This window comes from Protopterus annectens, chromosome 3.part0 (assembly GCF_019279795.1).
Source record: "Protopterus annectens isolate FY-2018-M chromosome 3.part0, PAN1.0, whole genome shotgun sequence".
NCBI lineage: Eukaryota > Metazoa > Chordata > Ceratodontiformes > Protopteridae > Protopterus > Protopterus annectens.
The window spans coordinates 1,610,635,609-1,610,663,310 of record NC_056731.1 but is presented as its reverse complement, the minus strand read 5'-3'; the positions used below and the strand labels follow the sequence as shown (position 1 = coordinate 1,610,663,310).

Below are 27,702 nucleotides of genomic sequence, written 5' to 3'. Positions count from 1 at the left end.
GAATATGAAGACAACATTTTTGACACATTAACAAGTCATTACATCCTAATAGGCCGCGATGGTGCAGCGGTTAATGTTGTCGCCTCACAGCAAGAAGTTCTCCGGTTTGATTCTCAGATGGAGCGCCTTCTGTGTGGAGTCTGCATGTCCTCCCCGTGGTCAAGTGACATTTAAAGACATGCAGGTATGTGGGTGCGTGAATGGGTGTGCCTTCTTTGAAGGTTGGGCGTTGGGCTGGCACCTCAGCACCGTAAAAATCCACTGCCAATCATTAGCGGACCAGAGTTCCGCTGTGGCAACCCCTAACTGGGAAAAGCTAAAAGACATTAGTAACAACTCATTACATCCGAGTGACGCCTCCAGGTGCAGCTGCAGTTATCTCCTACTTACGCCTCTAGGTGTCAAATTTTGCTTGTTCATATTTGCATCAATAATTCCAAAACCATGCTATGTACAAGGTTGTAAAAGATTTCTTCTTAAAGCTTACACAATGTCAAATTCAACTGCATTAATATTTGACCTCTATCTAGTGCAGGTAAATGGATACTAAATGTTGTTTTTATGATGTTGATTTATATAGATATAATTTTCACATTTTTCTAAATATCTCAATAACTAAGTAACACAGACAAAACTTCTTAGCCTCATATGAAAACTCTCAGCTAGATGAATAAAATGCTGTTGACAGTATGTGTGTAACTTAAGTGATTGCTGAGATTTTATAAGTTGTTTACAAAATATTACAAATTTAATAGTTCCTGTGTCTACTGTAATATATAAAGTTTAATTTAAGATCTAGAACCTAGAGAATACTACCACTATAAAAATACTTTGTGGTGAAGAGTTTGCTATTTATACTTCTTTCATATCCCCTATGGTTCCCAAGCAATGAATATTTGTTTGAAATGTGAGAACATAATTTGATTCTGTCAAAAAGCTTATACTCTGTCCATTGGAAGTTACAGTGAAAACCTCCTGAGCTCCATTGGAGTGAATGGGTTAGTCTTGTAGCACACCTTTGAGTATTTTGTTGAGCTCTTATCTTATATATTCTACATAACTGCTGCCTGTGACAGGAAAGACCTCTGCATATCAACTTGAAAATATAATACAGCATAACTTGGACCTTATTTCTCTAAAGTCAGGATTGGTATTTCTGCTTTTACAGACAGTTACTTGGAATAGTGCTGTTTCATCATAATTAGCAAATGGTATTAATATCTCATTTATAAATGCAATATATGAAATTTCCATATTTTTTACTTACCCTCCCCAAGCTATAATGACAAGAATTTCTGAAATGGTTGGCAGTCTATTTCCTTAGTTTTCTTGTTGCATAATCTAGATTGTTTGATACTCTGGCAGTTACCACTACACTGGAGTGTCTTAGAAATAGTCTTGTGTGGCCATAATCTTCATGCAGCATTGATCACAGTACAGTATAAAAGACAGATGCCGTTTTTTAGATTAATGTACATCTTCATTCCTTTACGTGGTTTAAAAACATAAATGAGGTCAAAGCAAACATGTTTTTTTACTTCACTAGTGCTGTAGACAGCCATAGTATTTAGCAGATCGTGTAGTTATGCAATAGAATGGAAGGACATTTGCACCTGTACATCTTTACTTACCGCCCTGAATTTTCTTCCTGTTGAAGATCTTTCAAACTCATCAGCATTGCAGTTCATAGTTTCATAGGTACTTACTAGGCTATTGATTTAAAACGCTAGATTATGCATGTCATATTCAGGTTGTTGAGTCTTTTCAGTGTGAAAAAGTTGCTATGTTTTCTCTTAAATGTACCAAAGAATACTTCAACATCCTTCAGCAAACTGCAAAGCATTTGCAAGGGCATTCACTAGCTTCTTTGCAGAACCTACCTAAATCTGTTATACTCAAACATCTTGCGTGTGGGTTTAACACAGGCTCTGTCACTCTATTCAGTCTCCTAAAGACGGCTAAGAAGATGGATCTGTTGCACATGTGCAAAACAAACACCACCAGAAACACTAAATCCAGGGATCTAATCTTCACTTGTGGCATAAACAGAACATGCTGGAGAGACATATATGTGTCCCAAAGGTTCCCCCATACTATGGAATAGGCTCTCCATCCATATAAAACAGAGTTCATCCCTGACCCTAAGCAAATGAAACCTTGATAACTGGATGGGAAATCATAAATTTACCCCCGGTCTGGCCCCATGTCCCTTATGGACAGAGCCCGTCAGTAAGTAAAGTATTAACACCCCTCTAAAAATCCTTAGCTTCCTGCTTACTAACATGTCCACCCCCCAACTGTGATACTTGGGACCCAGATGGTTTGAGGTTTGGCTAGGCTTGTAAGGGCTCTTGTGGGTTGTTAGCCTAATAACCTGTGAACCTGTGGAAAGACACAAATGTTTCCTGGTAGTATTTTAACTTATCATTAATTGAGCGCCTGCTGTATAAACTCCACTTGTACACAAGCACCAGCGGAGGAGCACTTTATGCAGTTTCATGGGTTTCTGAATGGTTTTGTTTGGAACTAACATTTTAGTTATTCAGAGTGCAGCCTTCCCTAGCTAGCTTACTTCCAGATGTGTTAACACTACTTTCAATATCTGTTTTATACATTACAAGAAGCAAGAATTCATGCCTCTCCATCCTGAGTACTGAATTTCATGTCACAAGATGACTCTCCTTTCCTTTATAGAGGACATTTGTACTAGAATACTTAAGGCATGACACATCAGACTTTTAACCTTTCATGATGAGGGCAGCCTATGCAGACTTCTTCTTTTTGCCATGCCTTAAAAAGAAGATGTTGACTGTCATCTTAGATGTTTTTTGATGCACATTTTAAGGACTGTAGAAATTTATTGAAATGTGTGTGTTTAATCAATGTAACTTTAACCAGAATGGGATTCATTGATCATGTTTAGTCAAATCCTGAGTCCATTGAATAGCATCAAGTGTCATGAGTGACCTTGTGGAACTCCTAAGGATGTAATGTCTTGGAGGTAGTATATTTAAACCTGTACGAATGTGGGAGGTGTATGAGGCTTAGTCCCTTCCAAAAATACGTGTTTTTGATTTTGTATGTCAATGTCTGTTGTCAACTTTTTTTCTAGTTTTGCAGTGTGATATATCTTGCTTCAGTGAATTACTATGAATCCAAATATGACATTTATCTACACAAAATACAAAAGCAGAGGCCTGCTCATTTAGACTTGGGATGTTCATAGAAAATGTAAGTACATACAAGGGGATCATATTTCCTGTTTCGTTCATTTAAAAGAGGAAGAGAATGACTGCCTTTGATTTGACAAACTGTACGTGTTAGTGTCAGTGATGCAACCAGGCCTTTGGTGCAGAAGGCTTTAATATTTATTCCCACAACAGATTGATCGATTGCTGATACTACAGCTCAGTATAAGGGGGGGGGGGTACTGCACTCCTGAGTGTATCATCCTTTGGATGAGATGTCAAACCGAGGTTACATCTGCTTGTTAGTGATAGCTCAGGTTGATGAAAAAGATTCCATGGCACTCATCAGAAAGAGTAGGGATAGTTGCCCAATGCCATAGCCAGATTTCCTGTAGTTGCAGGAATTCCACTGCAGGTCACCTCTGAAAAGAGGCTACTCGCATAGTGGGACTAACCCAGTCAACAAAGGATAGATAGATGCATGCATGCATAAATAAATGTGGCTATGCTGTTGTACTGACTTTTCACTTGGTTAACTTCACCTCTACAGGCATTTTCTGGCAACTTTTACTGCAGCTGTTGAAGATAGGTCACAAGCCACAACATATTTATTGACTACATCTTCAGTTTACATCAGAATCTAGCTGTCTGCTTTTAGAAGGGACTTCATAAATTGTTACTGTGATGTGAGCCTGTATTTCCCCACCTCCCAGGAGTAGATCTGTACTGCTTGGAATTGACCTAAATGCTACGATTTACTGTAATAATCATCCTTCTCTAAACAGAAGGTTTTCAAAGAGAAGTTATTATAACAGTAACACTTCCTTCCAGCCTTTCTTCTGTCTGGATATAGCTTAAATTTACATATTTATAACTATAGTATATTTTAGAGTTGTGTTTCAGAAATTACACTTGTTTAGAGGTATTTTTTCACCAAGAGCTGATTAGATTTCCATGCCTTATCTACACTTTCCTGCAAGATATATATACTCAAAAGAAATGAAGAAAACAAAGAACAGATGCAGGGTGTATAAAGAAGGCTCACACCACCTCTTGTAGTACATTCAGTAGCACAAGACCTGTATTGTACTCTCAAAGAATGGCGCCACTATTGAGAAAAGTGTTACTAGAAGATGGGATGCAGGAGGTGGGTAAACACAAATGTTATAATTTACTGTTACATTGACCTCTCCTTGAACATGTACTGTTATGTTAAGTATTGTGTACTGTTACTGCAGGAGGGGTCAAAACTGCGCAAAGAGTATACAGCATAGAATGTGTAAACACATTAGAATTGTAAGGTTTAGTCTTTTACATGATTTATTATGCAGGAATATCCTGTCTGCAGCACACATTACTAGCTTGTCACTAGCTTAGAAATCAGTACTGTTAAAAAGGAATCAAGTAGTGTTGCATGTAATGTAAAAGAACCATGGGACATTCGTATTGTAAATCTTTAGTGGTCATATATACTTTTTGACAGTATAATGTCTTAAAGGTTTCCAAAGTGCTGTAGCTGTAAGGAAATAAAGGAAAAGTCCTTTAAATTTATTCCAGAGTGTCAGTTCTGAGACCGGAATTTCTCAAGTCTCACATGAAAGAAAGCACAAGGTATGGAGAAAAGCTTGGAGCATGAAAATGAATGTCATGGCTTTTGTAATACATGATCCTTTTTAGTGACATCCTACACAAAGCAAGACATGAGGCAGAGGTATGCATAATGCAATTAGTGTAAAAAATAAGTGTCTAAGACTGTGAAAATAAACACTGATGCTACATTCTCCAAAGTCTAAATACGTATGTGTCTGCGTTGTGATACACGGTTTACTTTTGGATAATGTCATGCTTCCAGGACACTGACTGCAAAAAGCAGAAGGATAGTAGGACTCTGTTCACTGAAATTTGTCATGCAAATTTGTAAGCTTGTCTTCCAATAAAATGTTTTAATGATGGAGTCATTATCTATCTGTCTGTCTATCCTTTGTTGACCATGTTAGTCCCACTAGGCTAGTAGCCTCTTTTTAGGGGAGATCCAAGGTTGTGTTTATACTACTAAAGAAGATTTGGCCTGAGCATTAGGGAATTTCCTCCACTCTTTTTGGAGCTTATGGGACACTATTCACTGCTCCACTTCTGGTTTCCGTTCCAAATGCATAGGCAGCTCAGAAAAACTGGAGGGAAGATGGAGGCAGCGAGAAAGTGTGATGGCGAGTGGCAGAAGGAAGAGGAGAGTTCACAGAAGGGAGTAGAATCATAAAGTTGTTGGTCGTATAAGGAAAATTAAATCGAAGGATCTGTGGAGCTGCTGAGGAAGCAGGAGAGGGCTGAAGTGAAAGAGAATGGTGAAAAGAAGGTAATTGAACCTTCGCAGGACTTGGAGTACTTCTTTCAAAGAGATCTGTTTCCTTTGTCGAAGTCGTAGTGCATGGTTACACCCCTCCAATTGGGAGGGTTGCAGGATATATATATATATATATATATATATATATATATATATATATATATATATATGTATGTATGTCTAAGGGAAATGATAATTCAGAGTGAACCAGAAAGTGAAGCATCGACATCGTGGAGCGATATGGACCGAATTCAGGAATAGGAGGTGAGAGAAATTACAGAAAAGAAAAAATCGTATGCAAAGATGGTGAAAGAAGGCAAGAAGTAACTAAGAGAGAGAGAAGGAGAAAAAGAGATTGTTAAAAAGAAGTTTGTTTTATGACTTAGAAGTAAGGAGGAAAAAGAACTTGAAAGATATAAAGTATGGGACACAGTTATTGCAGCTTTGGGAATATCACTTAGAGGTATGAACTTTTATTAATCTTAATAGAGAGACTTATTGTGGTATTTTGTTTGAGACCAAACAATATATGGAAAGTTTCTTAGAGAAATTAAAAAAAAGACTGTTGTCCTTGGAATTCTTGTGTAGTGCAGACTTTTAATAGAAAGAATTGCCATACAATTTTGAAACTGTGGTGGATAAAGAAGAATTGAAAGACTGTTTAAAAATTGTATATAAAGAAGTGTTGGACACTACAAAAATATATGATGATAGAGGTTTATGAACTGGGGGGTGGAATTGTGGGGTAATTTTGAAAATGGAAAATGAAAACATTGTACATAGTCCAAGTGTAATAAATGATAAAAGCACAAGAGGTTTTGTATAAGGGACAAAAACTTTTTTTGTGGAAAAAAAGATCATCTAATAAGCAAGTGTGATAAGAGAAAATGTTTTCTTTGTGGAAAAATGGAACATGAAGCAAAGAACTGTGATTTTATATGTAAAAATGGGACATAACTTGGTTAACTGTGATGAACAATTACAACTTGAAAACAAGAATAGACACGATAACTTGTACACAATATAAAAATGTAGAACATGAATATGAAAAACAAAATACCATACAAGAAGAGAATAAAAAAAATGTATAAATAAAATGAGAATAATGAAGGTGAAGAATTAGTACTAGAAACAAGTGAAGAAGATATTAGTTGGAAAATAGTGAGATGAAAAATAATTCAATAGCAAGAAGAGTGAAAGATACAAAATTTAAAAGAGTGATTATGAAAGAAAATAAAAAAGATAAGGCGTAAGACAGAAAATACAACAAAATTGAAATAACCTGAGAATTCTGTCAATACATGCTCAGGGATTGCTGTGTTATCTAATGAAATAGCTCACTTGGGTAGACTAACCGTGTTAGATATAAGATATAACAAAGATGTGTATAGAATTATTGCAATTTATGCATATTTTACTAAAGATAGAGGAAATGTTAAAAAAAATCTTAAAATATGTAACAGTGAACATGGAAATAATAGTAGGAGATTTTAACCATGACATAAGAAAAAAAAAAGATAGGTGTGATGTCAAGTGGGTATATGAAATAATGAAAAGTGGAAAATTTTATATATATGATTATTTGGCCATATGAGTAGAAGTAAAAGAAACGGAAGAACATATAAGGCTAGGTAAAGGTATTAAAAGATTGAACAAGAAAGATTTAGATGAAGGTGAGAGAAAGGAAGTAGATCAATTACAGGAAGATCATATAGAATTGAGAAGATTCTATGAAAACTGGACTGATTGGTGATTAAGTTTTAAAGGAAAGTATAAAAACTGCTTTCTAGAATGTCAAGTGATGAAAAGAAGGAAAGAAAAGCAAAAATATAAGTTAAGCCAGATAGTATTTAGAGATATTAAGAATAATAAAAAAAAAGTTTTATGCAAGGGAGAAGGAAATATATGAAATGAACCAAGAGAAGATTAAGAAAATGTTATATAAGCAAAGGTACTTTCTACAAGGGAAAAAAGAAATGGCTTCATATTTGAGTAAAATAGTGAGAGGATAATAAAAGAATTGAAAAATGAAGGAGCAAGAGTGAATACACAAGAGAAATATTTGAAGTAATAGAGCAGAGTATAAAAATACATTTAAGAAGAGAGAGTGAAAGAAAAGAGAGACAAATATGGAAAGTAAATAAAGTAAGTAGAGAAGAGAATGAAATTATGAAAAAATATAAATATAGGAGAGCTTGATGAAATTTTAAAAGACTTGGATATGGAGAAAGCTACAGGAAAAGATGGAATTGAGTGTCATATGTATTATATAATATGAAAGACTGGCAAAAGGTATATTTTGTAAAAGTATTTAAATTAATGGTTAGAAAAAGGAATAGATAAAAAAGAGATATGCACGGGGATCATGAAATATATATGGAAGAAAGGAAAAAAGAGGATATTAGCAATTGGACACCAATAGTATTAAATAATACAGATTATAAAATATGTATGAGGATAACAGAGAGAAGATTAGGGAAAGGTGTGGATAGTTTGTTGGACCCTATGATTTTTGGAAAAAGGGAAAGGAAGTCAAGAATTATTATGGATGTTGAGAGGTGATAGGTGATGATATAAATAAAAAGGTAAAAACTAAAGTAATGGTAGGAGATGTGAATAAAACATTTGATAAAATACAATATGAGGAAATGTGGAGTAAATTGAGATTATGATGCAAGTCACAAAGTAATAAAAGTTATAGCATCAGTATATGAAAATAATATTATAAAAATAATATTAGATGGATGGTTAAGTGAAGAAATAAAAATAGAGTGTGGTATAAGACAAGGTTGCCCAGCAAGCAGTGTCTTATTTGCACTAGTTATGAATGTGATTGTAAATGCAATGAATAGAGCATTGAAAATGACAAGGTATAGGATGACAGAGGGAATATATGTCCCAATTATTCTTATTTATGCAGATAACAGTTTTAATTACTCAGAATAAGAAATACATGGAACAATGAATTAGAAAATTAAATAAGTACTTAAATATGCGTGGCCTAAACATTAATAAAGATAAAAGTAAAATCAAACAAAACAAGCTAGCAAACCCACTCTGGGCCATAAAGATAAACACAGTCCAAAACCCAACATCTAAGTAGAATAAGGTTCAAAAAGAATCTCATTAAAAGATTAAACCCTTTGTCTGTTTCATGAGATAGACATATTCAGAACCATTTAAAAAACTTACAAATTGGAGTCAACCAGAGTTAAAAAGGACATTTAAACACCCCACCAAAAAAACAAAACAAAACACCAGTCAGTGTCAATATATCAAAGAACCCACCATTCACATAAAAGAAACAATACTCAAATGTAATAAATTAAATTGAAACTTTCTAGTAATCACCTTGTTTAAAGATAAAAATCATATACATTAAAATCAACCTAAAAGTTCACAATAGAGGCTCAGTATATTAGTTCACTTGTAATAGATATACCCTTATTCAAACTGGGTGAATTAATTCCATCTAGACATAGCTAACAGACCATTTCCCTATGTAGCAGTCAATTCTGCTAGTCACCACTCACTGTACATGTCTGATTGAATTTTCTTAAATACAGAAAATGTAAACATACTAAAATGAGTACAAGAGACTACATGTCTAGCCAAGCAAGGCACTCTTGCTGTCTTTTTTATTTATGCTATACAGACACTGATATATTCTCTTATTAAGCACATTGTTCGTCTTTCCCATACAGAAAGACAAACATGAACAGCATCTTCCCAAGTAAACTACTTTGTCATTGAAACACAAAATGTCTGCCTTTGGTCAACTATCTGTTTACTTTGTTAAATAATTCACCATCAATATATAGACACTGGTTGCAGCGTCCATACTTGCTGGTTTTAGATGAACCATTGTAGCATGGATTAAATGGCCTTCCTAGTATTTTATTTATATTGAAGCTGTTTTTAAAAATAAAACCAGGGGATTTATCAAAACATGTTTTAAAATGTAGCGAACAAATACAGAGATTGACAGGGTATATCAGTTCATCAGGAGAAAAATTCAAAATACTGGTATTGGTCACAAAGGAAACAACAATCCAACAGATCCAACAGGTGGAAGTGATGATATCAACAGATCTTTTGGATTCCACATTGATGGATCCTGTTCAAGGTATTGTTTCTGTGACCTCTTTTTCCAGTTTTAATATATACAATTTCACAGTTATATTGGTCCTGAACACCATGAATTGCTTTTGAAAAGTTTTTCTTTCATTCCATCTGGCCGAGCAAATTTAGAACACACATTAACTGATTTGAAAATGTTTACTGGGAAATTGAATTTACACATGCTATTTGGAGGAAACACGGCTGAGGAAAATGTGCATAGTAGCTTCAAATGTAAAAGTCTCTTCGATCCCCCTTTACACCCAGTGGTGAAATAAGGGATCTATTAAAGAATAAGAAGCCACATATGTTCTACAGTTTGACTAGAGAAGAAAAAAAAACACCCTAGATAGTATTACCTTTGATAAGAACATTCGATGCATGAGACCAGATAAGGGTGGAGGCTTGGTCATAATGGATTTGATTGATTATACCAGCAGAATGACTATTACAACAGATAAAACAGTCTATCAAGTGGTCTCTGCAAGTGATATTAACACTACATGCAGGGCAATTCATGCCTTGTTGGATGAATTATTATTATTTGAAAATATCAGTGCAGATACTTTGAAGGTCCCATATCCAGTTATTCCTTAAATATTTGGCATTCCAAAGATACACTGGAATTGTACTGACACACCATTATGTCCGATAGTGGCAGCTGCTGGTTCAGTTACTGAACCTTTTGCCAAATATATTGACCTATATTGATATGTACTGATTAAAGATCTGATGCTGTCCATTTCATTCTTCCTCACCACTGGGTCCTTGGATCTGATATCAGATCCAAACTGGTCGTTCCAAAAGACAGATACTACTAATCTTGAGCACCTTCCAAGTCCATAATGCTCTGCATCTCCTCTAACTCCTCAGGTCTCGTTTACTTTTTTTCTGGCTAGACATGATTGTGCTGGTCTTGACCTACTTCTCCAGATAAGTATTGCTTTCTGTGATTATTAGCTATCCTTTGTCTTTATTTCTTATGTAGATTTTATTATAACTTTTAGATTTTATATAACTTTTTGCTGTACCTCCCCTCCCATTCTTAGGTGATCTTTGGTGTTAGGGCTGTGTTTTTCTGCCATCCCACGCTTTTTCCCTCCCATACAGCCATTAGCCTCTGTCCCTTTCCTCCCTTGCTAACTGTCTTTCACTGTTTAAAAAGAAAATTCCCATTATCTTTAATTTATTGAATACTGTTCTTATGGTGGTTACAGGTGTGTGTGTGTGTGTGTGTGTGTGTGTGTGTGTGTGTGTGTGTGTGTGTGTGTGTGTGTGTGTGTGGTTTCTTACTGTCTCACTATGTTCATTTGTATGTGTTGTGTGTGTGTTCACTGGCAGACAAACCCACTGGATTTAAACAGTGTGTCTCTTGGGGGCACAAAATCCTACATTCACACTCACATGACAAGTATATTCTTTGGGTGCTGGTCATTTGGAACAGAAATGCGATGTGTGTGTGGCTTTTGACCACCATGCTTTAGTGGAACACTGCAGTAAGTTAATATTGAAAGGGATGATACCCTCATCTGGTCAAGAATCTACCAAGCCTGGAGTCTCAAAGGAACCAAAGAAATGGGAACCTCCATCCTCCTCTGGGGCTTCTACTCCAGTTCCTGAGAAAAGGAAAGAATTGGTAGATCTGATACCATCGGATCGAGGAAGATCAGGTCTTCATCAGATCAGAGGAGCTCCGCGGAGCTGGCGTTATTTTCTGCAGGTGTCACACATTCTCATTCCAACCTACTTAGGATCCAATAACTATGACTGCTAGGGTGCCTTTGGATTTGTCTCAGGTGTTTTTTATTCAGAGCTAACCTTCTCCAAAAAGGTCTTCTTCGGGTCTGAAGGCTTTGGGTCCGAGGTCTTGGAGCTATACACTGAGAAGAGAAAAATAAACATCCCCTACGAGGTCTACCCACTCTTCAGTCTCTTCTGTGTCTTCTAGACTCTCTATGATACAGCGCTTTCTCAAGGCTCAGATTGAGATGGAGCTTTGCCATCCCTGTCCCAACTGGGATCTGTGAGAGCCCAGTCACCATTGCTTGAGACTCCTCTTCCGATTCGACATTCCACTAAAGAACACCAGGACCTGGATAGCCTGAGAAAGACATTGTCAGAGCCGAGGATAATGCATTCTTTGACTCGGGCAGTGTCCCAGACTGGCTTGGCTGTGATATTCTAAGATCAGAGTGGGTCCCAAACCTAAGACATCGGTGCCAGGTCTGTGGAGATGGTTCCAATTCCTATCTGGTCAGCTCCATCTCTCCCTCTCGGGGATTTGGCTCTGGACAGTTTAGACCCAGTGCTGTCTGGAGACCATGAATCCAGAGCGGTGTCTTCCTTTTCTCATCCTGCTTCGACTTCAAGGAGACAGGAGGAAAGATATCTGTGTTTGTTGGCTTTCCAGGTAGCAGAGAGGGCCTTCTGTAGGTCCAAAGATGTGTCTCCTTTTCCTGCGGAACGTATACATTCCTCATCTGCTCTGAGCCTTGGTCCCAGTCATCCTGTCCATAGTCAGCCCATCCTGGAAGTTCTCCAGCCCCTCTCTGTGTTAGGGGCCCCTTCCTCTTCTGAGATCCTACCTGAGTTTCCCGAGAGGAGGTGCATTGAAAGAGGACGTGCAAGAGGAATGACGTCGACTCCCATATAAAATCTTTGACTGAGGACACCGATCTCTATGAGGGAGAAGGGTTCCCCCGATCTTCACCCAATGATATCTCCTTCAGAGATATCCTAGTGATACTGAAGTGCAAGTGTGAATGGTCTGCCCAACCCCCTTCTTCTGAGGAATTTGTGTTTCTGGAGGTATTCAGGATGGGCCTATCTACATCCTGGGTCTCCCCTCCAGCAGATGAGCTAATTGATTTGGTCTCCCACCATGCTTGGAAGGAACCTGGCAATGTGAATCCCATCCCCAAGCATGCTGACAAGTTCTTGAGCCTCCCACTGGATCATCCTCATGGGAGCAAAGGTATTCTGATTGATACCATCATAGTGTCAGCGGTCACAAAGAAGAAGTTAGTGGAGCAGAGTTCCTCTGTCCATCCCCCGAGCAAGGATTCCCGGCCCTTGGACAGATATGGGAAGCAACCTGTACTCTGAGTGCACTAAACTGTTTGACACGCTGTACATGTCTTTAAAGAGATTTGGTCAAGGAGCCCACCAGTTCTTTGCCTGAGTGCATGTCAGAGGAGGACTTCAACAAGGTCTCTCCCTAACTGTCAGCACTTACATCTTTGTCTAATTCATTGATGAGGTTGATTTCTAATATTGGAGTAACGTACCTCTTGAGCAACCGGATCGAGCATAGCCCTCAGGAGACGTGTCTTATCATTTTTTCACTTACCTGGTGAGGCAGGTGGGAGCCCTACTGGGGCTCTCACTTTTGGCTCCAAGTGCCCGGGCATGATCTGCTCCAGAGACAGTTTCAGGTGGGGAGTTTGACTGGGGTGGTACACCTGTCAAAAATTAATGCAGGTGTCCAAAAGCTAGCTCAGGGAGGGCAGAAACCTTCCGTGGAGCAGAAGGGCAAAAGCTCGCTTGATCTTGATTTTCAGTATGAATACAGAATGTGAAAGCAGGGCCTCACGATCCTTCTGGCTTTTTGGATTTTAAGCAGGATTTGTCAGAAAAATTACCACAGGGATAACTGGCTTGTGGCAGCCAAGCATTCATAGCAACATCACTTTTTGATCCTTCACTGTCAGCTCTTCCTATCATTATGAAGCAGAATTAACCAAGCATTGGATTGTTCACCCACTAATGATGATGATGTGTTGTTGTGATAGTAATCCTGCTCATTTTGAGAGAAACTGCAGGTTCAGACATTTGATGCATGTGCACTCAAAAGTTCAGGCTCTTCTTTTTGAAGATGTGTAAAATGTGCCTGGTTGAGGCTTTGTGGGTTTGCTGAACCCTTTAAGGTGCCTTTTACTAATGCCCCCTTCGATGGTTCTTCTTTGTTTGGTTCATTGGTAAAGGACACTCTTAACTGCAGTGAGCAAGTGAGAAAGACCCTGTCTGTTGTAGGGATCAAGTTTTCTCCCCATCAGAGGCCTTTTTCCAGGAACCAGTGTAGTGGGAAGAAAATGTGGTTCAAAAAGTCTCAGGGTTCTTTCCCAGATTCTCTCAAAGAATCCTCATCCAGAGGCAGAGGACAAGGATTTAATGGAAGACGTCACCTGAGGGGCATAGGGGGTCCACAAAATCAGGGCTAAAGAGAACCTTTCTCTGACAGGCCCTATCAGCAGTCCTGAAGCACTGCCCAAATGTTCCACTCTGGTGGCAGTCAGGAGCAGATTATCATTGTACCTAGACACCTGGACAAAACTAACAAACAACATCTGGGTGCTAAACATAATTTCCAGAGGTTATTACACCCCCTCCCACACCTCTCATAAGAAAGCTTCCTGATATTCCACCCCATTAAAGGGAGTATGCCATGAGTGAAATTCAAAAACTTCTAGAGAAAAGAGTTATCCAACCAGTCCCAACTGAGCAACCAGGATGCGGAACTTATTCATGCTTCTTTTTGGTGCCAAAAAAGACAGGGGACATGCATCCTATATTAGACCTAAGCAAACTAAATCTGTTTGTCAAGAAGTCAAAATTTTGCATGGTGATGGTTCAGTCCTTTCTGCTATTACTGCACAAGGCAGTTGGATGTACTCAATAGACCTCCAGGACGCATACTGTCACATAAAGATTAACAGATGCTCCTGGAGGGATCTCCACATCTGGCTAGGAACCAATCATTACCAGTTCAGACCACTACCCTTTGGACTCACCACAGCCCCAAGGGTGTTTACTAAAGGCATGTTGATAGTGGCAGCTCACCGGAGACTGCAGGGATTCCAAGTGTTTCTGTACTTAGACGATTGGCTTCTGATGGCACTTTCAAGGCATCAACTGGCGTTGGTGATGCAGTACCTGTTGCATACCTACAGTCAGCTAGGGATCACAATAAATCTGGCAAGTTCAAATCTGATGCCAGTACAGATGCTAGAGTTCATAGGAGTGTAAGTGAACACACTCACGCAGGTAGAAAACCTACTGTTGCTGTGTGTGTCATCTCTAAGACAACAAGTTCAAGCTCTGTTAGATACGCCCATTCTCCCAGCAAGACTTATCCTAAGAGTTCTAGGGTTCTATGTCGGCTGCCACACTTCTGCCTCCATTAGCAAGTTTTTTTATGTGAGTACTTCAGTTCTAAGTAAGCTCTGTTAGATACGCCCATTCTCCCAGCAAGACTTATCCTAAGAGTTCTAGGGTTCTATGTCGGCTGCCACACTTCTGCCTCCATTAGCAAGTTTTTTTATGCGAGTACTTCAGTGGACACTAGTGATCCAGTGGTTCATCCTGTATCATCTCTTAACTGTTCCAATCAAACTGACTTCATTTTGCTGGCGACAACTTCAGTGGTGGACACTATTGGATGATCTCCATTTAGGCAGACCCTTTTCCCTCCCACAGTGACCATGGATGATTCCTTATTGGGCTGGGGGGCATTTTGAAGGAAGATTGGACCAAGACACGTAGTCCGTCTTAAGGACCAAGTTGCACATCAACATTCTGGAGATGAGAACAGTCCTTCTGATGTTGCAAGCCTTTCAAGACTGCCTACCTCTGGGAACGATAGCAATTCATGCAGACAACATGTCAGTAGTCTGATATGTCAACAAGCAAGGGGGAACTCGTTCTTACCCGTTATGCAGCGAGGCCATGTGAGTGTGGGAATGAGTGATCTTCTCAAACCACTTTCTGATTACAATGCACATTCCCAGGGAGACCCGTGTTCTTGCAGACAGACTCAGCTGATCCATTCTGAGCCCACACAAGTGGTTCCTGAATCAGTAAGTAGCAAACCAGATATTTCGCTGATGGTGCCAACCTTGCTGCAACCTTTTTGCATCACACTTGAACACCAAATGCAGCAAGTGTTTCACTCTGATTCCCCCCCCCCCCCCCCAACTGGAGTGCCACCCAAGGATGCTGTAACACAGAATTGGCCTCCGGGTCTCCTATACTGTCCTCCAATCCCATTGATACTGAAAGTTTTACAGAAATCCTGCTCATAACCCCTTTCTGGCCTTTTCTGTGGTCTCACTCCAAATATCCACCATGGATAGTGGATCCCAGACAGAATCTGATCTCTCACCCGTATGAACACCAGTTCCCCAATCTAAGATCACTGAGACTAACCGCTTGGTTTCTCCACTTCCAGTGATTTTAAGAAAGTCCAGGCTAGCTTCCCCTGTCCAAGACATCATTTTTGCTTCACAAATACCTTCTACTAAAAAGGTTTACAGTAGCAAATGGAAAAGATTTTCAGTGTGGGCAAGAAATAGAACATCGACCCTTTCTAGGCCCTCATTTCAGCTGTTCTTTTTTTTCCCTAAGTTCTCTTTTTCAGGAGAGAACTAGTTTTTCTACAGTTAAATCACAGCTGGTAGTGATTGCTAATGTTCATGTTGCAGATGATTCGTATTCACTGGCTTTCATCTCAACATCTAGGTTATCCAAGGCATTCATGAAAGGAATATTTCTTCTTAGGCTGCCTATTAAAGATCCTTCTTCTTGGGATATGAATCTGATCCTACAAGGTCTCACCCAAAGACCCTGTGAACCAGCTGATTCCTGTGACTTAAAGTTTTTAACCAGGAAAACTGTTTTTCTTATGGCCATTACTTCAGCCAAGAGGGTATCAGACCTATACAGGCCTTATCATCTAAACCGCTATATATTTCCTTTTTCAAAGACACAGTTTCTCTGAGGATGAATCCTTCTTTTATGCAGAAAGTGCTCAAGTTTGCCACAGAGGCGAATATAAACCAGTCCATTCACCTTCTGGTTTTTTTTCCTAACTATTCTAACAAGGGTGAATATATGCTTCATGTCCTTGATGTTCATAGACAGTTGCATTTCTACCTGCACAAGACAAGGGAACATAGAAAATCTGAACTATTCATTTGCTTTCCTCCCAGTCGGTTAGGCCAAGCAGTGTCAAAAGTAACTCTAGCTAAATGGATCACTAATTGCATTTCCACTATTTACTTCTTGAAAAGACTGCAATTGCTGTGTCCACTGAAGGCCCACTCTACTAAGTCAGTGTCTACTTCTTCAGCCTTTGAAGCTAGGATTTCTGTTGATGACGTCTGTGCTGCAACAACCTGGTCCAAGTTGCATACCTTTGTTTTGCATTATAAATCGGATATACTTTCCAGAAATAGAACATCGTTTGGCTCCACGGTGCTCGGCATATCCTTCTCTAGGGGTCACCCAGGGAAATTATGTAGCTGGGGACTCTGACCCAGTGGTGAGGAAGAATGAAATGGTCAACATCAGATTTAGGAGTTATGTACGTACCATAACTTGGTATCTGTGTTGTCCTATTTCATTCTTCCTCTCATCTCACCCAACCTTCCCCCTTCCAGGTAGAGGTATCTAGAAGAGTTTGAGCTTCATGGATCTCTGTCTTGAGCTTCAGTTGAGGGTATTGTTGTTGTTGTTTATATTCCTTATTCGCATATCTTTCTCTCCCCTTTTTCTGAAGCAGTAAACTCAATCTGTGGAATTAGAGGAGATCCAAGACATTTTGGGAGTGGGAGGAGCTCAAGATTAGTAACATCTGTCTTTTGGAAAGGCTGGTTTGGATCTAATATAGGATCCAAGGACCCAGTGGTGAGGAAGAATGAAATAGGACAACACAGATACCAAGTTATGGTAAGTACATAACTCCTAATTCTGTTTAATGGGTTTCCCCATGTTCTTCATGACTCCTGGGATTTCCTGGATAAATTAAGGAGCATTAATTGTCTTGACAGTTGATTACTGGTTACGATGGACATTAAAAATCTGTTTACTGTAATCCCACATGAGCAAGGCATGTTATGGTTCAATGACATTTTGTTACAGTATAAACTATTAACATCTGATGATGTGAGGCTTATCTCTGACCTTATGGAGTTGATACAGAGTAATAATTTTATCTACTTTGATGGGGAATATTTTAAACAGATACAGGGCATTGCAGTGGGGATGCATGCACCCCCACTTTTGCAAATGCTGTTTTATTAATGTGGGAGTTACAGGAAGTTTTTAAATTGCTTTCTTTTGAGCATTGTAAATGCTACTTGTGCTACTTGGACAATATATTTTTGATAAGATCAGGTAGCACAGACCAATAACATAAGATCATTGTTGAATTAGAATTGTCTGCTACTTTTTTGAAGTTTACATACTAGGTACATGACAGTACAATTCATTTTTTGTATGTTGAAGTGAAGAAGGGTGTAAATGGTAGCTTTACTACCTCGATCTATATAAACCCACCTTTTGCAGTGCTTTGTTGCATTATAAAAGTTGTCATCCTACCCATCAAAAGAAAGGTGTTTTTAAGAGTCAATTTATAAGAATTTCAAGGCTAACCTTGGATGGCAATGAATGTGTAGTTCATTTTGATAAACTTAAGCAAATGTTTTTGGAACGTGGCTGCCCAGATACCATAACTGATTATTTTTATATACCAACACTTAATGAAAGGACTGAAAATGTTGCTCCAGTTATTAATAAAGGTCTGCATAAATCTACTCTTTGTGCATCAACTGGCAATGAGGTTAATAGTATTAATCATACTTCACTATGCTTTTGCAGTTCTGACAATATGGTCTTGCATTATTCCCTAGACTCATTGGATATAAAGAATATTATACATACAGATTGGTCTATTATACAAGGGGATGAGGATTTTAAAACATGGTTTGATAAATCCCCTGGTTTTATTTTTAACAATAGATCCAATATAAAAAGAATACTTGAAAGACCATTTAAAACATGCTATAATGGTTCATTTAAAATCAGCAAGTGTGGACACTATAAGCAGTGTATGTATATTGATGGTGAATTATTTAACAAAGTAAATAGATGGTTGACCAAAGACAGATATTTTTGTTTTACTGACAAGGTAGTTTACTTGGCAAGATGCTGTTCATGTCCGTCTTTTTATGTGGGAAAGATGAACATTGTGCTTAATAAGAGAATATATCAACAGCCGTATAGCTTAAATAAAAAAGACAGTAAGAGTGCCTTGGTTAGATATGCAGTCTCTTGTACTAATTTTCTTATGTTTAAATTTTCTATATTGGAGAAAATTCAATCCGAGATGTACAGTGGTGACTGGCAGAATCGACTGCTACATAGGGAAATAGTCTGACAGCTGCATTTAGATGCATCTAATTCACCCAGTTTGAATGAGGCTATATGTATTACAAGTGAACTTAAATATCGAGCCTCTTTATTATGAATTTTTAACTTGATTTTAATGTATATGATTTTTACTTTTAAACAAGGTTATTATTAGAAAGTTACATTTTAATTTATTACATTTGAGTGTTGTTTCTTTAACGTAAATGTCGAGTTCTTTAATATATTGACATGGATTGGTGGATTTTTTTGGGGGTGTATTTAAATGTCCTTTTTGAACCTGGCTGATTCAATTTGTAAGTGATTAAATGGTTCTGAAGATGTGTATGCCATGATGTAAAGGAAAGCACTTAACCTTTTAATAAAGTTATTTTTGAGCCGTATGCTACGTGGACATTGTTTTTATTTTATGACGACAAAAGTAAAGGAACGTGATTTTGGGGTGAATTAGAAGGTATTCACTTTAATGATGAAGAGGTAGATATTTTAGGAATAACATTTGGGGTAAACATGAAGAAAGAAATACAGTGGGAGAGACTTGTACAAAAGTTGAAAGAGGTATGTATATTTTGGAGATCATATAGATTATAATACAAGAAAAATGTATATTTAATACATTCTGTTCTGTTAAGTAAGATAGCCTGTTTAGCAAGCGAATATATGATTCCATCTAAGTATGAAAAAGAATTGTTGTTGATTATATTTTCATTTATATGGGGATTGAGACTAAATCCTGTAAGGAGGGAGACTTTATATGTTAAGGGAGAAGAAGGAGAGCTAGGGTTAATTAATCCTGTAGTCAATGCAGCTTCTTTGAATTTGTATAAAATGTTGCTAGGATTAAAAGAAGGAATTAGAAATATAGTAAATGGTATAATGCAACTCATATATAAAACAGTTTGGGAAAGATTAAGATATGGGAAAAAAATGGAAGAATAATGTAAATGATGAGATTAAAGACTACCAGATAAGATATTACTATGGACATTGAACATATAAAATGTAGAAAAGGACAGAAGAGAATGGTATGAAAATATAATGAGTGAACGCTATTGTATTTATCCCTAAAATAATTTAAATAATGAAAAAATGAAATGCTATTAAAACAATGTTTGTATGGAATAAAATGATGTATGAATGTAAAGATTTTATTTGGAGACTGACAGTAGGTAAACTGCCTGTTAAAGCAAGTATGCCCTATAAAAGGATTCAGGAGAGAGTAAGTAACTGTTGGGGGAAGTTGAGACGATGGAACATTTCTTTTTAATTGTATAAGTGTGAGAGAATTATGGGAAAAATTATGTGAAATTAATGTATTGGATGATTTTAAAACTGTAAGATCTAAACATGAGTATGATAGACTATGGCTACTATGATAACAAAAAGAAAAAGGAAGTGAAAGAAATTGATAGAAAATGATTTAGCATTTTATGGGTGGTATGGAATGAAAGATTGAATGAATTAAAATATAATGAGAAATGGGTATTACCTGAAGTTCTGACAAAGATACATTTTTGGTTATGGAAAAAAGAGTGGGGGGAATAATTGAAATCCATAAAGTTATATTATTTAAGATGCAATCAAGTGTAAATAATGTATATATTGTAAGTAGTGTATGTAAGCTGTTATAATTAATAAAGAACCTCTACTCTTTTTGTGCTGTGGGATCGTTTACATCCACCTGAACTACCACCAACTCAGGCAGATGGTGCCACAGTTTAATGTCTCATCCAAAGGACAACATAACATTTATTTAGCTTCAACTTCTGGTCCATTAGGACTTCGTGTGTATTTCACCTGAGAAGCCATTTCTGTAGCAAGGCCTTCAAATAGTCAGACATAACAAACCTGATCTGTCATTCCATAAAATGCTCAAACCTGAAAGGACAGCTTGCCTTAGAGGTGTTAAATTTGAATGTGTTAGTAGATATCTCTGCTCCAGGAAAAAGAAGCCATTTTATTTCTACTGATTACAATATTCTGTATGATGAGATGAGTAGTGGAGAATCACACCCTCGTCATACTGAATTGTTTGATTTTAACCACTCTGCTATTATTTGTTTAAGCTCTTTAGAATGCATGGTTTGATAGTATGTGATGTTTATTATACCATCCTGTCTTTTCAGAACTTGTGAATGGTCTGACACTTTTGAAACTTAAGTAAGAACTGTTTTTTTTTCTGTCTGAAAGTTTGTCATGATTTACCAAGTTATACTTTTAGAATAAATCTTGCAAAATAGTTTCATTCTCTTCTCAGTATAGTCCATGGATCTGATCATGTAACACATGAATTTTTGAAGGATATGATAGCCTGATGGTCTAGGCTAAAATTACACCAGAGTGTCTGAATAATTCATGATTTGGGAATAGAGAGTTCCCTTGCACAACGTAGCTAAAAGACTGACATGAGAAAGGGTCTGTAGCTGGAAATAATCACAGTTTGAACAATCTGTATGTAATGGTATGTCATTGATTGTATGCCTTGCTTCTTGAACTGTGCCAATACAAATACATTTGTTGTTCAGTTGCATGACTCGTACAGCAGTCATTTACTGCAGAGTGCAGCAGTTTAGGGGAAGGCAGCTTGAAGTGTTACCAAGTCCTTCTTGAGTGTACAGAGCATTTGTAACAAGTGTTTAAAGGTGAAAAAGAACTACCAATGTGTTTCCTTGTCTAGCTCCGTCACTTAGAGAAAATTACAGAATTCAAGTAAAAGACTTGAGACGTCCTGCATGCAGTGTATAACCACACTAGATGTGGGCTGTCTTCTAAGTAGCTCAGTATAGTTTAGAAGTGTAGCTGAGGCTCTAAGTAGAGTTTAGTAAACAGCCTTAGGCACCATTATACTGGGGAGAAATAACAGAGTGCCAGCATGAACAAGGAAACAAAGGGAGAAGATGAACTTCAGCGGTTAGAATGGCTGACCAGAAAATGAGAAAAACAAAGTTTCCTTTGTACAGAAATGTAAAAGTACTAGAGTTATTATATTTTAGAGTAATTTCTGCCGTTAACAGCAGTAAAACATCTCTTTCAGTTCCATCCACTAAACAGGGTTACTAATAACAGCAGGAACCAGTGAGTGTTAGTTATTGAATGTAGCACATATGTCAGTTACTCAACCTTCACCAGTTAAGCCAGTTACTAGTTAAAGAAGTCATACAGAGGGGTGCATTAAGTAGATTTTTTTCACATGAAACACAGCCACCTGCATCTCCATTTCTCTCAGTGCTTTCTACTCCACCTTACTTCTCAAAATTAATGAGGCCATTTTGTTCTGCTGATTACAGTATTCTGTATGATGGCTTGTCAAATGTTTTGTCGAAAGCACTTTTGCCGATAGTAGAGAATTCCCTTTTCTCCACTTTTGTACTATCTCAGAGAAGGTATATTTAAGTTCAGGGATTTGGGTGCAGGGGGGCTTGTCCCCTAGGAAAAATAAATCTACTCTTGAGTTTCACTAAAAATGCTTTTGTCGAAGCATTTTCAGAATTTTTAATTTCAGGGAAAGTGGTATCTATCTGTCAGCATGAACCCTTATCAGTTTTACAAAGGAAAATACAAGACCTTTAGGATTTTGAGGAAGAGGAGATAAGTCTATAGTATATATTTAGAGTATGTAGTACTTGTATTTCATCATGCTTACAAAGTACTGAACCTGATAAAGAAATACAGTAACTGTTTACGCCCCTTCACTAAAACATGATACTTTAACTGGTTCCACTATGAATCCTTGGGTAAGAAGACAATGGGGAACTAGACTGCTGATCACAAATACCCAAAACAACAAAATGTAGCCATTTGTTTGCAAGAGTGCAAGCCTCTCTGTTTCCTCTCTGTGGAAGGCATGCCCGCGCACACCCCCAAACTTGTATACAACAACTCCAATAGTCTCACAAGCAACAGAAAGGGAGAAATCTTCCAAACTAAAGGAATCACTGTCAGCACAAACACACACACACACGACTAAAAGGGATTTCCTGTGGAAAGTAGTATTCAGTGTTTTGTTCCACCTTTTTGATTTGAGCACTTGACAGGAGTCTCAACTTGGTGACCTCTAGAAAAGTCATTTTGACTTTGTGGAGAAGATGAGACTTGGCCATGAGTCAGTTCTTTCCTCAGATTCAGAATTTAGTAAAAAGACAGCAAACAGCATCATTGCTGTAGAACTCTGCTGCCATACTCCCGATAACTTATACATTGCAGATCTGTAGTATATATGTTCCATAAGGCAGATCTGAAATAGTGGAGATGACAGCAGACTCTTCTGAAAGCCTTGCCATTAGGGTCTTTAACATCATGCTGGGGAGCTATGATATTTAACAAGTGTGGAAAGGATTTGCACATTTCTTTCACCTTGACAGTAAAGGCACTAGATGTCACATCAGTTGTGGGATTTGCTAAATTCAAGAAATTGTATACCAGCTTCTAGAGGGTAACATCAGTGGAAAAAAACTTAACGAAAAATAATAAAATTGGAGGCATAAGGCAAATTGCAGCCATGACACATTTCATTTCTCACTAAAGCAGAAGCTTCTGGTGTGATCTTGAGATATCTTGCTTGACTGAACCCTCAGTTCTAATATAAGGAAGCCAAGGCAACCCTATGGCCCTTTAGATGCAGACAGTATATGCAGGGACAAAGAGATTTTTTTTTTCTTCTTTTCAGAATTACATGATAAACAAAGGGAAAAAATCTAGTCTTAAGGAACTTTTTCAGATCCCATGTACTCTAATACAGCATGAATTTACCTCTTCAAAAATGCATCTTACTCAGGAAACAGAAATTAGTAAGAGAAGTATTATGTGCAAAGGCTTTTTATGCCCAGCAAATTAATTGTTTTAAATGAATCTCAGAAATCAGAATCCAAAGCTTCACCTGTGTCCTTCACCGGTCTAATATCCTATAAGAATTACTGGTAAGGTAAACATTTCAGTCACCTCTACTGTGACAGACACTGTAGGCTGCACTTTTGTCTAGAAATTTCAGAGCCTTACAATAGGCTTTTTAAAAATGCATTAACAAATAAGGACTATAGAATGCAGCTAGACCAGAACTAATTTCAGATGATATTTGCTGTTTGAGTTGCTCTAATTCTTCAAGTAAGGTAAGCTCACATTTTAACACAGATTAATAGCTTTCATCCATAAACATTTCTATTTAGAATGAAGCTAGAAAGACTGTTCAGAATTCTACAGTGCATTTGATTTTTTTAATTGTCAAATCTTAGATATATCTGTTTATCTGGAACTTGTTTTCTTTTTGTCTTTTAGTGGAAATTGGTTTAAAACTCTCAAGACCGTTGAAGGCCAGTCTGAGCCTAGATAGGGTGGACCAAGTAGTTAAGTTTATAAAGAAAATTCATATGCTTAACGAACATGAAACAAGTATGAGAACTTCACCACCTTCAGAAATCCAAGGGAAAAAAGAAGATGCAGTCTCATCAAGATCTTTAATTAAGGGTGACACTAGCCTTTTGATGGTGCAGGCATGTGAGACACAGGATGTCCTTTGTCAGCGAAGCCTTTGGGGCACCATTGTCTGCTTTAACAAGATTACTGTCCACACTGCTCAGATTGTTATCAGTATGGAGACTGTGCCTCATATAAATAGGCCCTGCTTGTTGCTGTCTTTGACCAGCATGAAGGGGATTGTCAGCATAAAGACAGGACCCAAAACTGCAGGTAAGGTGTTTCAGGTGGCCTGTGGTAATCATTTGAGTGATGATCCATTTAAAGTTTGATACTGTTGAATGCTTACAGTGTCTAATTTTCATTGTGAATTTACTAAACTGTTGAGAATTATTTACATTTTAAGTAATTAGTAAAATCCATTAACAAAGGACCTGTTGCCGTTTTAGTACAGAATTGTTTCCTGTAATGAAAAAGTGAACTCTTGTCATGAACATGATTGCTTTTGTCTGCACATTTTTGGTTGCTCGGATGCTTGGACTTTTGTATATATGTTTTGTTTTCCTTTTTCAAGATTTTCCCACTAGAGAATTTGTGGTCCCCCTTTAGCTGATATTCTAAGAAGTACACTACTGCCAATTTTCTTGTAGCCACAATGTTGCTTTCCCATTTTGTCTGAGAATTTGTGTGCACCCATCAATTTAACAGTCCCTTTCACTGTCTTATAGAGCTTTGTCTTTTTAATGTAAGCTTAATCACAAAGGTTACATGTCACAGTGGTACAGCCATTAGTGTTGTACTTTACATTGCTTGTTTTCAGGCTGGGTGCTTTTTTATGTGGAATCTCCATGTCCTCCTTGTCTCTAAGTGTTTTTTTTTTACTGGATAATCATGCTTTCTGTAAATTCTCAAACATGTCCCTTAGCTGAAGTGGTAGTACTCCAAGTTGCATGTTGATGTATGTGCATCGTGCGTTAGAGTAGAATCCCATTAAAGAGAAGTTCCTTTGCATTGTTTCCATTGAGTGCTGGGGTAGACTGCAGCTCTCTTGTGACTTGAACTGAATAAAATGGGTGGTGAAGAATGAATGAATAATGAATCTGATTTCCTTTTTCTTAAAATGTCTTGTAATACTGCTCCCTGTACCCAATAGAACAGTTTGATGGCGTATGAAGTAATCAAGCTTACATCTCTGTATGACATTAACCTTTTCCTTGTGTGACTGAGTCTCCCAGCAGTGGTATGTAAGAATAAAACCCATTTTTGAATTGCATTGCAAAATCTGAATTTCTTGCTATCTCTTTTATGTATGAAGTTAAGAACCTTAGCTGTACCAGTAACATTATGGGGATTTTTTTTTCACTCGCTGCCTCTCTTTTTTTCTCTGTACACAGTTGTAGTTACTGAAATATGAATGGTATGTGCTTGAAACTGAGATGCTGGTTTAAATGCATATGATAGCATTTGCTGAATTAATTGCAGAAGCATGTTTCTAATTATTTAGGGGAATTAAATTAACATGTCCCTGAAGTTTTATAAAGATGAACATTTTAATGTACTTTAATGTTTACAGAGAAACTGACAAGGATATTTTATTAAAAAAAATGATTGATATGTTGGCTAAGTAAAACACAAGTGAGAGTCCAAAACATGGAGACTGGAAAGCATCTCATAATGGATTATGTTTTGGAAGTGTTGTATTTTGCCGTTTTAAATCTTTGCTTTGTATTCTTCCATTACTGATAGTAAAATTAGGTTACTTCTAGGTGGCCTGAGCTTTGAAAAGTACAAGATCCTTGCTTGTTTTTAGTACTTTTTGAAAGTTCCTCCTTATGCACACATTGATATTAACTGCCAAAAATCAGTTTTCATTGCAGAACTTCTGTAAAATTGTACGTAAGGAGTTTGAAAATGAGGGTTTCTTTAGTTGGTACTAAGACTGAGAGGCTAAGGGCTGTAGAAGACCTTAAAATTTTAAAATGGAGCAACTTTAATGAAAGAGGTCACAATGGAATAGATAGTATTGTGGATGAAGAGTGCGTTTTGGAAATCAAATCAAAAGAAAGAAATCACTTTTAGTTAGTAATTCCATTGCTGAATTGAACTACTTGTTTATCCAAGTTCAAGCAAAAAGAAATTATTTAAGGAGAGGGTCAGTAAGGAAAATAGAGGCGCTAAGGAAAGTTAAAGCCATAAGGTCCTACTCCATATTGTTTTTTAAAAGTTCTACAAATGGCAATGACTAACCATTGTTTTGGGCATGGTCAAAAGCTATGATTTTTCACTAGCAGGTCATAAAATCCTACTTTGCCAGCGTATGTCTGAGGAACAGAATACATTCAGGAGTCTCCCCGATGTTTGTTTATTTTATAAATATTGCCAGCTGGGGTGTTTGACAGAATACTGCATGGTGTTGGAGAAATAATGTTAAGAAGTAAGGGTGCATGAGCTGACACAGACCTTGCCAGTAGGCCTACTCCAGAGATGTATCGTAACTAAAAAAATCAGTGCCCTCAGAAATCTTAGTTATCAAGACAGACTGGCAGCCCCCTCTCTCTATACCCAGATACTCGTAGATTCTTCTGTGAGGATTTATGTCTAGCCTTTTGCACAGTGAAAGATCCAGCCTTCTTCAGTCTTTTTTATCTTCACAGAACAAATGGTTCCTCAAATTGCAAGGTTGAAGGAACAAAATCTTCATCACCAGATAAACAAGACATGTTGTTGTGGCAGAATCATATTCCAATGTATCCCCCCACGTCTGGAAAAAACGTCTAGTATTTGACAATCAGAGTTGCACTCTTGCAATCTCCAAGGTAAACCTAGGTAATTAGATGGATGGTCTGTCTTGTAATCCTTTTCTTGAGGCTGGAGGGAACTTCTGAGTATGGATTATTGGCTAGGCTTTAATACTCTGCAGACTGATTGCCTAGTACCTATATGATCCTTTGAACATACAGAGCTTTACATCAGGAGTCTGAAGTCATAAGGTATGCTAAGACAGTTTATTCAATACCTTCTTTAGTTAAGATGATTAGGTTTTATTTCTACTTATTCAGATGCCAATTCCTTTTATCTGTATGTGCTTCATATTTATTTTACTAGCCATGTGAATCATTCCATCCTGATCTGTCACATGACTTTTTTTTGCATATGATGTATCCTGTAGACAACAATAATCACAGACAGTACTTCTAATCGTACAAAGTTACCTGTCCAAAACAATAATTAAAAGGCAGTCTTGATGCACAGTATTTAGATGAGTAAAATAATATGACCTATTATTATTCCATTATAGGATAGTTTTGTGATTTACCAGTGAATACATCAGTTTATTCATACAGAGTTATCATGCAGTTATATTTCTTATGTGGGTCAGGTAGATTGCTATTTGGAGTGAACGATTAACACAAATGACTTGCGGTCTCTTTTGTCTTACAG

General features: G+C 37.4%; 1 protein-coding gene across 1 annotated transcript in view; it reads left to right on the top strand.

The window, feature by feature from the left end:
* Window positions 1-27,702, top strand: part of VPS13B (vacuolar protein sorting 13 homolog B) — a 5,424,989-nt gene that overhangs the window by 4,016,420 nt on the left and 1,380,867 nt on the right. Inside the window, exon 36 of the mRNA XM_044065647.1 lies at window positions 24,124-24,534. Within this exon, the coding sequence (XP_043921582.1) occupies window positions 24,124-24,534 (411 nt within the window). The remainder of the gene's footprint in view (window positions 1-24,123; window positions 24,535-27,702) is intronic.